Genomic DNA, 12024 nt, shown 5'->3' with positions numbered 1-12024 from the left:
TCACTTTCCTCTGTTGGTTATGCTTCCTTTGCCTTGGTTCGCTTATCATCTCCTTCACTAGACTCACATAAGCTCTAGTACATCACCTGCCCCTTTCAAGGCACGCGTGCACTCTATGTGAATTTGTAGTCGAGCTCGGTAGGCGCCCTCGGGTTCCTTGGGATGTTCCTTGATGCCTCGAACCTTCCATCATTGTCCACATGTACCTTCTCTTGGCTTGCTTAGCATCACCTTAGTTAGGCTCCAAAGGGCTCGTGAATGGCATCACATGCCCCTTACAAGGCAATAGTGTGGATTCGAAAGGACTCCAACGGCCCTAGGGTTAACCCCGTGGGAACTAGATTTGCAATCGGTTTAATTTTTTTGTCCATAGATTAAATGTCGGGGTTTAAAAGAAATAGGGTTCAAATAACCATAAACAATGGGCTAAAAAAGCTACTAGTTTTGTTTTATTTTCAAAGAAATAAATATTGAAATAATAAAAAGTGAGGATAAAAGAGGAATTAGTATAATATTACATATGCAATATTTCTTTTATAATAAAAGAAATACGATAAACGGATTTTCTAAAATACGAAGTATTACACCGGTGCTTGGGCTCAAGGGTGGTCCTTATAAAGGTGTAATTAGTGACTTGGACGGACCAAGAGGACTCGAAATAATACAATTCACGCTTACAAAATGACCTAAATTAATTGGGATAAATAGTAATTGATTTTCATGCTAAACCAAGTTAAAATAAACTAGAGTTGGAGAAAACAAACTGACTAAGCACTTCACCATATAGCCATATCGAACTTGATCAGAAAGAGCTATGGTTTTTATGGCACAACTGAAATATAGATTCTTGATGTTATATCTAAAATTAATTTACTTTTTCTATCAAGTTTGGAGCAACTTAGTTGTAGTAAATCATAGATGTTGATCGACTTGCCAAGGCTTTGACACTTTTAGGGGCTATAGACGGAAAAATGACCCCTTTAAGTTTTCCAAAAGACCTAGTGCTGCTTGTTGGTTACATTGCTAGAAAGCCGAAAGAGGGCTGTGAGGCTGGGACAAATTTAATTGTCAATTGAATAACTTGAAGAGCCAATGTGATCCGGGTTGATGAGATACCATATGAAACGGAAGATATCGATTGATGTGAACACTAATGCTTAGTAGGAGTATGGGAGATTGCGTCTGAAAGATCCATAAAACTAAATAGACGCAATATGCTGTATTGTGAGATTCAAGCCTTCAAGGCACTAAGTTTGGGAACAGTTGCTAGATGCAAAACAAAATTTGAGTGTATTGGCTTCTGTTATTATACAGTGGCCTCCAAGAGCGTATATAACACTGAGATACACCACTTGCTGACCCCTATAATGGTCCTCCCCGAAGTCTGAACCATCCACCCCGACATTCAGGTGTTTTGAGAGACTATAACCCGATCTTAGATACCTACTAGTTACATCTTAACCCTCCATCAACTAATGGAGTCATCAAGGGAAGTGTACCTTAGTGCATACTATCATCTACTTTCACGACATAATTATATAAGCTTCTAAAATCATTATTGATCATCACTTTTGGTTTCACAAAGATTAAAACCACACCTCCCTGAGCGGTGTGTATTAACTATTAAGCCATAGGTCTCTTTAAATACCATGCATCCATCTATGCCACAACTTAGAAAAACAGAGGAAACATGAAGTGCTATAACTTTGAAGCCATAATTGCCAGAGATATGAGGATTACAAAATTACAAGCAATTCATTATTACAACTACAAACAGAATAACTGAATGTGCATATTGTACTCAATTACAGGACGAAAAGGGAGCAAACCTAATTCAACTATTTGGGACCAGGGGCTTTCTTCTTGCCAGGAATCTGCACTTTCTTACTCTTTTTGGCCTTTAAGGTCCTACAGTTGTTCTTGGTTCGTTGTCCACGGCAAGGCAAACTCTGAATATGCCTCACCCCTCTGTAGCATTGAATCTCCTTCAATCTCCTGATCGCTAAAAGATTGAATCGTCTCTGCATATATACCCCAAATACATATCATCAACCACCATCACTCAAATCTATCACAATCCATTAACAACAACAATGCACTCCATCTTTTTAGATACATACTGATAACTCAAAATATGGTTATTCATCTATAGATCTCCCATCAAACATCTATCAATGGGTTCGAACTGCAAGAATGATTCTATGCCATCAAACAACATAATTGATAATTGTCCAAAGTAAAAAACTAAAAATTGACCAAAACCCAGAAACTAATCTTAATTCTCCTATATCATCACCCCAATATAACTATGCCCAAAACCCAGGTCAAAAAACCCTATAATTAATACACATTGATCGTTGAGTTTGGTATTTTAGCAAGAAGAAACATCAAAATTAGTAGCAGTTGAGAATAAAGAGGAAGAATGAAATTACCAAGTCACCCTCGATCATGTAGGTGGAAACTTTGTCTCTAATCTGGATAAGCTCATTCTCAGATAAATCTCTAGTAAGTTTGTTCTCAAAACTCAAATCATACAGAATCTGACGAGCTGTAGAACGTCCAATGCCATGAATGTACTGAAGAGAGTATTCAACCCTCTTGTTGTTTGGAATTTCGACATTACCAACACGCACACATTTTATGCATAGTCCACCAACCTGAAAATATTGAAACAATTTAAAATTCATCAATCAATTGGTGTAATTAGCCTAATAAGTTGAAGAAAAAAGTATAAAGAATTAACCTTGGAAGAAGGAAAAGAGAGTGAGGAGGAGGAGAGAGAAAGAGAGGACATAGTGTTGCATATGAGAGAGAGTGATGGTGCCACTGGTGTCAGGAGAGTATGCGCCATTTTTCTGAATGCTAATCAAACCTGAGACTTGTCTTCATTCATTCCCTTCACATACAAATCAATCAGTGAACATCCAATACATAAATCACTAAACTTTCCAGTTTTTAACACAAACCCATTAATTTTCTCCCCAATCGACGCCTGCAAACCCGAATTATGGTCACTACTCACTAAGCAAAATTCATTCTACTGCACAGTATCTACAGCACACAATCATGTAATTAAGTCAATTAGTTGTACTAGTAAACGAATATGAAGTTTGCAGCACACAATTGCACAAATGAAAAATACAATCAAACGATAATCATCATAAAATTGAGGAACGCTCAAACTAACCATATGTTTGCTGAGATTATGCAAAGTAGCAGCAGTTGGAAACTACTGCACAATATTTCCATAGCAAACCTCGCCGAACAAGCCGATGAAGATTGATTTCGCTGAATTCGGGGAATGATGAGTCGAAATTTCAGAGAAAATTGAGGAAATTTTACATCAGTGGAAGATTTTAATTTGGGGGAAAATTTATGGTTTTTAATTTGGAATTTGGGACATTTTAGATGAACAAGGAGCTGAGGGGAAAAAAGAAGAGGAGAGAGCAAAACAAACGTGACTTGAGTGAAATCTGAAATGTGGCTTACCAGTCAGTCCTCCAAAAAACGGAGCCATTTTAAGCTCTCATTTCAGTTTTGCCCTCATTTAACCAACCCTTAGTATATTCTATATGGCCCTTTTTAAGCCGATCCACACTCAACCCTCTTAAAAACGGCCCGGATCCAGATTGTATACAAGGCTCGATCCGTTGAACACCCCTACGGTCTTAACCTTACTTAGCTCGCAGAGTTTGTATAGTGGCTCTTAGATTACAAAAAAAACACACCTCATTTGGTTTCCGAATATCTAGGGTAGTCTAGGTATTTTCATAAGTTAAATAGTGAATGAGTCCCCCACCTCCCTATGAAGACGAACCTTACTATATTTAATTTATAAGAGCGTAGGAAATTTATATTTGATATGCGCGTGGGACTACAGACCCCACTAACTATAATCCACAGTTTTTCGGGACATTTTCGACTTCTCTGGTCCGACGACTGTCTTTGTCCAAGGCCTTTCTAGGATCCTTGGGATGCCTAAGGATTCCCCCGAGTGCCTCACATCTTCTTTCGTTGGCCACTTGTGCCTACCCTTGGCTCGTTTGGCACCTACACCTGCACCACCATTTACTCTATTCGCCACCCGCCTCATTGCGGGTTTTCACCCATTAATCTGGCTCGGGTGGATGAAAAATCTATTCACCCATGAATAATTTTCATCTCTACCTCGGAGTTCCTTAGGATACTTATGGGTGCTTTGTTATTCTTTCGCTTCCCACTTTTCCATCCTTTAGCTCGCTTGGCACCGCCATTGCTAGGTTTTTAAGGGACTCCGGATAGCATCGCATGCCCGTTTCATGGCCGTTGTGTGCACCATGTGGTCAGTCTGGTCACTGGGTCATGTGGGAGCCCAGAGCTGTGGACTATATTCCACAGTTTTCTCCATTTTCTAGCCATTTCTCGACTTATTTGGTCCGATAACTTTTTTCGTAACAGAGCTTTCTAGCGGCCTCGGGGTGCCAAAGAATTCCTCTGCGTCTCTCGGACCTTTATTCCTTGCCTCCTTTCCCATATTTGCCTTCCCTTGGCTCGCTTGGCACTGCCTTGGCAAGGGCCTCTGAACTGTATCACATGCCCCTTCCAAGTCCAAATGTGCTTTCCAAGGGCCTCCCATGAAAACAAAAACCTTTGCCATCTCGGCGCTTTAGGCTAAACTAACAAGGTCATCTATATCGTCATGTAGATCCCACGAAGAAGTATACAACACGCGCGGTTGAAACTTCCCCTTATGTTCGTTGCTCATACAGGATCCTAACTACGAGTGTTACTACCAACTTTCTCTCTCTTTATGTGATTAATAGATTAGAAACATGTATATTGAAGAGAAAAACATGTGAACACACGTATACTTGTTTTTATCGTAACATACTTGGTGATCAAATAAGGTACTTTTATTAAGTCCTTTAAAAACTAGCAAATATTTGCCTACACTTGACTAGAAGTGAAACTTTGGTACTTCCAAGAACTTGAAATTTAATAAAAGCTTTCTCAATGATATATAACTTGCCTTCTATCATAAGACTTACTCATACTTAAACTCAACCCAATTTAACTCATATTTGATAATAATACAACTCATTTCCACAAAACAAACAATTTCGTTTGCTAAATATAATATTGTGTTTCTCATGCTTTCTCCCATAACTAGTGCTACAATAGAATCTATGATCAGACCAGGAAAAATCCAAAAATGTTCCAAAAACAGTCAAAATTGAAGGTTATAATACAAGCTTTCCGAATTTCTCAGGCAACGAACTACGGACGCCACGAGATGCCTCCTAGGGACATGGGAGGTCATTAGAAATGAGTCATGTGGCTTGGAACGAATATGTAGATACCTTTACGTTCATTTTGAAGCAAATTTGGATTTCACGAGAAATGAACAAATGAGGGATTTAGAGGGTTTTCGAGGCAATGCAAATGATGCCAAGCCCACGGGCAACATTACAAGTCACGTCGGCACTCATATGAATCTTTCGGGAGAAAATATTATCGCACCCGGAGAAGTCAAAAAATGTTCCGAAAACAGCCAAAATTGAAGGTTATAATACACGCTTTCAAACTTTCTCGTGGTCCAAGCTCCGACGCCATAAGATGCCTCCTAGGGCCGTGGGAGGTCATTAAAAAGGAGTCATGTGGCTTGGAATGAATATATGGATGCATTTACGTTCATTTCGAGACAATTTTAGGTTTCACGAGAAATGAACAAATAGGGTGTTTAGAGGTTTTTGAGGCAACACAAATTTTTGCAAGCACCCGCGCAACGTTACAAGTCACGTTGGCTTTCCTAAGAACGTTTCGAGAAAAAATATGACTAGGCCTGGAAAAGTCCAAAAATGTCTCAAAAACAGTCAAAATTGAAGGTTATAATACACGCTTTCGGACTTTCTTGGGGTCCGAGCTCCGAACGCCACGAGATGCCTCCTATGGATGTGGGAGGTCATTAGAAATGAGTCATGTGACTCGGAACGGATATACGGATCCATTCACGTTCATTTCGAGGCAATTTTAGGTTTCACGAAAAATTAACAAATGGGGTGTTGAGAGGCTTTTTGAGGCAACGCAAATTTTGCCAAGCACCCGCGACACGTTACAAGTTACATCGGGCTTCCAAGGAAAGTTAAGGGAGAAAATATGACTATGTCCTGAAAAGTCCAAAAATGTCTCAAAAACAGTCAAAATTAAAGGTTATAATACACGCTTTCGGACTTTCTTGGGGTCCGAGCTCCGAACGCCACGAGATGCCTCCTATGGACGTGGGAGGTCATTCGAAAGGAGTCATGTGACTCGGAACGAATATAGTGATGCATTTACGTTCATTTCGAGGCAATTTTAGATTTCACGAAAAATTAACAAATGGGGTGTTGAGAGGCTTTTTGAGGCAACGCAAATTTTGCCAGGCACCCGCGACACTTTACTAGTTACATCGGCCTTCCAAGGAAAGTTTAGGAAGAAAATATGACTATTCCCGAAAAAGTCCAAAAATGTCTCAAAAATAGCCAAAATTGAAGGTTATAATACACGCTTTCTGACTTTCTCAGAATCCGAGTTCTGAACGCCACGAGATGCCTCCTAGGGACGTGGGAGGTCATTAGAAAGGAGTCATGTGACTCGGAGCGAATATACGGATGCATTTACGTTAATTTCGAGGCAATTTTAGGTTTCACGAAAAATTAACAAATGGGGTGTTCAGAGGCTTTTTGAGGCAACGCAAATTTTGCCAAGCACCCGCGACACGTTACAAGTTACATCGGCCTTCCAAGGAAAGTTTCGGGAGAAAATATGACTAGGCCCGAAAAAATCCAAAAATGTTTCAAAAATAGTCAAAATTGAAGGTTATAATACACGCTTTTTGACTTTCTCAGAATCCGAGCTCCGAACGCCACGGGATTTCTCCTAGGGACATGGTAGTTCATTGGAAAAGAGTTATGTGGCTCAAAACGAATATGTGGATGTCTTTACGTTCATTTCGAGACCATTTGGGTTTCACGAGAAATGAACAAATGATGATTCCCCGAGAAGCATTAATTGAATCTTACATCCAATGCAACTTTCAATATTGATAGAAAATGCTACAATTAGTTTACCTTTGCAACTATTAGTTGAAGTTTTATTATCCTCGATAGAATTGGGCCACAAGATTGCTCTTTACAAGGGTATAATTAGTAGACTTGGTAGGACCAAGAGGACTCGAATAATACAACCCACGCTTAAAAATGCCAAAAATTAATTAAGATAAATAGTAATCGGTTTTCATGCTAAACCAAGTTAAAATAGACTAGAGTCGGAAAAAAGCAGATCGATTAAGCACTTCACCATACTGCCATACCAAACTTGATCCAAGTGAGCTATGATTTTTATGGCACAACTAAAATATATATACATTCTTGATGTTATATCTAAAAGTTAATTTACTTTTTCTATCAAGTTTAAGAGCAACTTAGTTGTTGTAGTAGATCATAGAACTATGCTTTAAGTTGCCCGAAAGACCTCCTAGTGCTGCTTGCTGGTGAGTGGTGACTGGTGACATTGCTAGAAAGCACAAAGAGGTGTCAGGCTGAAAAGAGTATTTGAACAAGGTCGATGAGACACCATATGAAACAGGAGGCTTCTATTGTTGTGGACAATAATGCTTCGTGGGAGATTGCGTCTGAAAGATCCGAAAAACTAAATAGAGGGGTCTTCAGCTTGCAGTCACCAGTAAGTATAATCAAAATATGCTATTTGGGATCACTTGCTAATTGCTAGATGCAAAATTTGAATGTATTGGATTCTGTTAGTATACAGTGGCCACCAAGAGCGTAGATAACAATGAGATACACCACTTGCTGACTCCTACGATGGTCCTCCCTGAACCATCCACCCCGACATTCAGGTGTCGATCCTCATATTTGTTGCCCTTGGCTAGATAACTAGCTTGGTTATCCTGGGTTCAGATAGACCTTTATATCACGATGGACTCACATTCCCCCAAAACACCACATTGGATAGAAGCTACATTGCCAACAGAAAATCTACATGTGACTCCCTGCTTGCCAACACAAGCATAATGCTGCAACTCAGAGTGGGTCAGGCGTTTTGAGAGATCGAGTATAACCCAAACTTAGAGACCTACTAGTTACATCTGAACTCTCCATCAACTAATGGAGTCACCAAAATGTACCTTGGTGCATACATATCTAAATAAGCTTTTTAAATCATTATTGAGCATCACTTCTGATTTCGCAAAGATTAAAACCAGACCTTCCTGAGCGGTGTGTATTAACTATTATGCCACAACTTGGGGAAAACACAGGAAAAATGAAGTACTATAACTTTGAAGTAATAAGTGCTAGAGATATCAAGATTACAAAATTACAAGCAATGCATTAATACAACTACAAACAGAATAACTGAATGTGCATATTGTACTCAATTACAGGACGAAAAAGGGAGCAAACCTAATTCAACTATTTGGGACCAGGGGCCTTCTTCTTGCCAGGAATTTGCACTTTCTTACTCTTTTTAGCCTTTAAAGTCCTACAGTTGTTCTTGGTTCGTTGTCCGCGGCAAGGCAAGCTCTGAATATGCCTCACCCCTCTGTAGCATTGAATCTCCTTCAATCTCCTAATTGCTAATAGATTGAATCGCCTCTGCATATATATCCCAAATTCATATCATCAACAACCATCACTCAAATCTATCACAATCCATTAACAACAGCAATACACTCCATCTTTTAAAAAACATACTGTAGACTCATAACTCAAATGTTTAACACAAAATTTCATCCATCAATCTCCCATCAAACATGTATCAATGGGTCCGAACTGCAAGAATGAAATATATGCCATCAAACAACATAATTGATTAATACCCAAAGTAAAAATTGACCAAAATTCAGAAACTAATCTTAATTCTCCTGCTACATCATTGCTCCCAATGAAACAATACCCAAAACTGAAAACCCAGCTCAAAAAACCCTGAATTAATAGATATGGATAATAGAATTTGGTTTTTGAGCAAGAAAAACACCAAAATTATTGAAGATACTCAAGCTTAAATTCTTCCTGCTACCTCAGCAACTGGAGCTTACTAAGTTATACAAGTTTGTTATAAATAAGTTAGTTAATTCACTAACTTCCTCTAGAAATCTCTATTGTAATTCCTACATTCCTCTCTTTTTAGCTCTTGTATATATATCAATCATGCTGTAATTCACTGAGATTAATCATAATAAACACTTCATTTCCTTTCTTCTACATTTAAGCTCTCTCTAAAACAATTCCACATTTCTGAAATTATCAAAAATAAGTACTAGCAATTTATCTCTAAATTGAAAGAAAAGGAAGAATAGAATTACCAAGTCACCCTCTATCATATAGGTAGAAACTTTATCTCTAATTTGGATAAGCTCATCCTCAGATAAATCCTTAGTAAGTTTGTTCTCAAAACTCAAATCACACAGAATTTGACGAGCTGTTGAACGTCCAATGCCATGAATGTACTGAAGAGAGTATTCAACCCTCTTGTTGTTTGGGATTTCAACATTACCAACACGCACACATTTTATGGTTAGTCCACCCACCTGAAAATATCCAAAACAATTTATAGTTCATCAATCAATTGGTGTAATTAGCTTAATAAGTTGAAGAAAAAAGTATAAAGAATGAACCTTGGAAGAAGGGAAAGAAAGGGAGGAAGAGGAGAGAGAAAGAGAGGACATAGTGTTGCATATGAGAGAGAGTGATGGTGTCACTGGCGTCGCGAGAGTATGCGCCATTTTTGAGAGGAGAGAGAAAGAGGAAGAAGATGAACTATGGCTAACTTCTCTTATCTGCTTCTGAATGGTAATTTTGAGAGAGAGATGTTGGTAATGGGTACCCTTATCGTCTACTGTTGATGTGGCCCAGTCCAAGTTATGTCTGGACAGTTAAAAAAAAACTAATATCACCACGATGCACACTAACTTGGTATGCATCCGATCCATCTCACTTGAGTTGTAATGATTATAACTTTCAATTCTTGTCGAGTTCAGTCTTCTACTCTTTCTCTCTCCCCATAACTTCTCTCTCCTTTGATAATTTCTCTATCTATATCGTGTATTTTGACATGATAGAATTTTTGCTGAGTTTTTTGGCACGAGTATTTTGCATGATATACTATATATTGACATGATATATAGTGTATTTTGAAATAGTATAGTGTGTTTGAACATGATAGTGTTTTGCTGGGTTTTTTAGCATGACAGTGTTGCATGATATAGTGTGTCTTGACATGATATAGCGTATTTTGAAATAATAGTGTAATTTATTTGTATATTACACAAAATTATCATAATTGATAGTTATAGTGTTGACGTGATTGTGTATTCCAATACCTTCATGTTGAGTCTCGAACTTCAACCAATAAGAACAATTTCTCATACCTAAAAATAAAAAAACTACACTCACAACTCCCATAGGGGAGAAGGATATCTCCACAACAGAGACTAAAAACCCCATGATAGGGTTTGAAGAAATCTCAAAAAGAGATACTAATTTACTCAACAAAACAAGAAAATGAAATAAAAAATGAAAATAAAAGCGGAAAAGGGGCTTACCATAGATGAAATCATCCATGGCAGCCCCTAACTGATGAAGAAGGGGCAGAGGAGGCTAGGATTTTAGAGAGAAAAAAGAGAGAGGGCTAGGGTTTTTTTTTTAGTTATTAATCTTTATTTCACTGTTATAGCACAAAGCTTTTCAAATATTTATTTTCCAATATTTTCCACATTCACCCACCCCGAACCCAATGCTCTTATTTTAGTAGATTGTACCTTAGATAAATATCCTTTTAATAATGAATTATTATTGAATTGGAATCTTTTCACTCAACTTTATCCCAATTCTGCCAAAGGGGTAATCCCATTTTTTATTTTGAACTAGTATTTGGGCTCTGACGTTGTCCCGGGTTAGTATTGTGTTTTCGAATTTGATATTCATTTTTTTCCATTCCCACTAAAATATATTAAGGAAAACTCAACGTTTAAAAAATACAAATATAATAATGTGGACAACTTAAAGCATGATTACAAGTCGGTTGAGATGGTAATTGTGCCATGATAAATAGCAAGAGGTCACGGGTTCAAATCTTGTAGCAAGCTAATTTTACTTTTGTTAATTGGGATAGCTTAAACTATTCTAATTGAGGTTGAGGTGGTGGAGTAGTATCGCTTCCCATATGTTATCCTGAAGGTATAGGAATCAAACCTCATAGGGACTCGTTTGAGTAATTTCCCATATCCCCCTCAAGTGAGTCCCCTTCATCTTAAAAAAAAAAGCATAATTTTAAATTAAAATTAGATGGTATCTTATAAGACCAACTCTTTCTGCACATAGGTCACAATTTGTTTTGTTTCTATCTCTTTGCTTTCTTTAATTCCACAGTCTCCATCAACATTTTACTTATTTTAAAATAGATGATGTACAATAGTATTAAATGGTAAAGAACTAAAGCTCCTATAATACACAAAATTTTACATATTATAGATTCGTACATGAGATGAGGTTACAATATACTTCCTCCGTTATTTTTATATTACAATTAATTACTATTTTGGGTAGTTTCACATCTATTGTAACAATTCCAATTTTGGTATAAGAAGCAACTTTAATTGATAATATTGCCCTTACTTTATCTTATTAAAACAATCATTAAATACTCACTTTGCTTTATATTATTGCTTTTATTTTATAAGGATGATTTTTCTCCTACTCTAGTTAATTAAAGAGTTACTTTTTATGCTAAACTACTCATTTGTTCCAAATCCTCAAATATTGTGTCCAAACACATTGTTGTAATAGAAAAAGAACGGAGGTAGTATTAGCTCTCAACTAAATTTTAACCGGATTGGTTCACCTTTAGTTTTTACTACTTATAACCTTCAATTTTTGCTGTTTTCTGGGACATTTTTGGACTTATCCGAGCTTGGTCATATTTCCTCCGGAAACATTCCTAGGAAAGTCGATGTGACTTGTGACGTTGCACGGGTGCTTGGCACTA

General features: G+C 37.6%; 2 protein-coding genes across 4 annotated transcripts; both read right to left on the bottom strand.

Annotated features, from left to right (window-relative positions):
• Positions 1 to 1671: 1671 nt before the first annotated feature.
• Positions 1672 to 3531, bottom strand: LOC104886923 (30S ribosomal protein S13, chloroplastic). 3 transcript variants are annotated; one of them, XM_010671618.4, is made up of 4 exons: positions 3188 to 3531; positions 2744 to 2883; positions 2433 to 2657; positions 1672 to 2021 (listed from the first exon to the last, which is right to left on the bottom strand). In XM_010671618.4, the coding sequence occupies exons 2-4, from the start codon at positions 2849 to 2851 to the stop codon at positions 1839 to 1841; spliced, it is 516 nt and encodes a 171-aa protein (XP_010669920.2). In that variant the 5' UTR covers positions 2852 to 2883; positions 3188 to 3531; the 3' UTR covers positions 1672 to 1838. The 3 variants fall into 3 exon arrangements, with proteins under 3 accessions (XP_010669920.2, XP_057252014.1, XP_010669867.2); XM_057396031.1 differs by having other exon boundaries at positions 2744 to 3051; positions 3188 to 3530; XM_010671565.4 differs by having other exon boundaries at positions 2744 to 2896; positions 3188 to 3530.
• A 4771-nt stretch (positions 3532 to 8302) lies between these two features.
• LOC104886865 (30S ribosomal protein S13, chloroplastic) lies at positions 8303 to 9854 on the bottom strand. Its single transcript, XM_010671409.4, has 3 exons — positions 9656 to 9854; positions 9344 to 9568; positions 8303 to 8633 (listed from the first exon to the last, which is right to left on the bottom strand). Exons 1-3 carry the CDS (start codon positions 9761 to 9763, stop codon positions 8451 to 8453), a joined length of 516 nt encoding a protein of 171 aa, XP_010669711.1. The 5' UTR covers positions 9764 to 9854; the 3' UTR covers positions 8303 to 8450.
• Positions 9855 to 12024: the final 2170 nt, after the last annotated feature.

The sequence above is a fragment of the Beta vulgaris genome, chromosome 1, assembly GCF_026745355.1.
Source record: "Beta vulgaris subsp. vulgaris cultivar EL10 chromosome 1, EL10.2, whole genome shotgun sequence".
Lineage (NCBI taxonomy): Eukaryota > Viridiplantae > Streptophyta > Magnoliopsida > Caryophyllales > Amaranthaceae > Beta > Beta vulgaris.
This window is presented reverse-complemented; position numbering and strand designations above follow the sequence as displayed.

Excerpts from the sequence above, each read along its gene's own strand:
- LOC104886923 (XM_010671618.4), bottom strand. The coding sequence starts at position 2,851 with ATGGCGCATACTCTCCTGACACCAGTGGCACCATCACTCTCTCTCATA. Across the intron at positions 2,658-2,743 it reads TCTCTTTTCCTTCTTCCAAG|GTTGGTGGACTATGCATAAA; the intron begins GTTAATTCTTTA and ends CAATATTTTCAG. Across the intron at positions 2,022-2,432 it reads ACATGATCGAGGGTGACTTG|AGACGATTCAATCTTTTAGC; the intron begins GTAATTTCATTC and ends GTATATATGCAG.
- LOC104886865 (XM_010671409.4), bottom strand. The coding sequence starts at position 9,763 with ATGGCGCATACTCTCGCGACGCCAGTGACACCATCACTCTCTCTCATA. Across the intron at positions 9,569-9,655 it reads TTTCTTTCCCTTCTTCCAAG|GTGGGTGGACTAACCATAAA; the intron begins GTTCATTCTTTA and ends GGATATTTTCAG. Across the intron at positions 8,634-9,343 it reads ATATGATAGAGGGTGACTTG|AGGCGATTCAATCTATTAGC; the intron begins GTAATTCTATTC and ends ATATATATGCAG.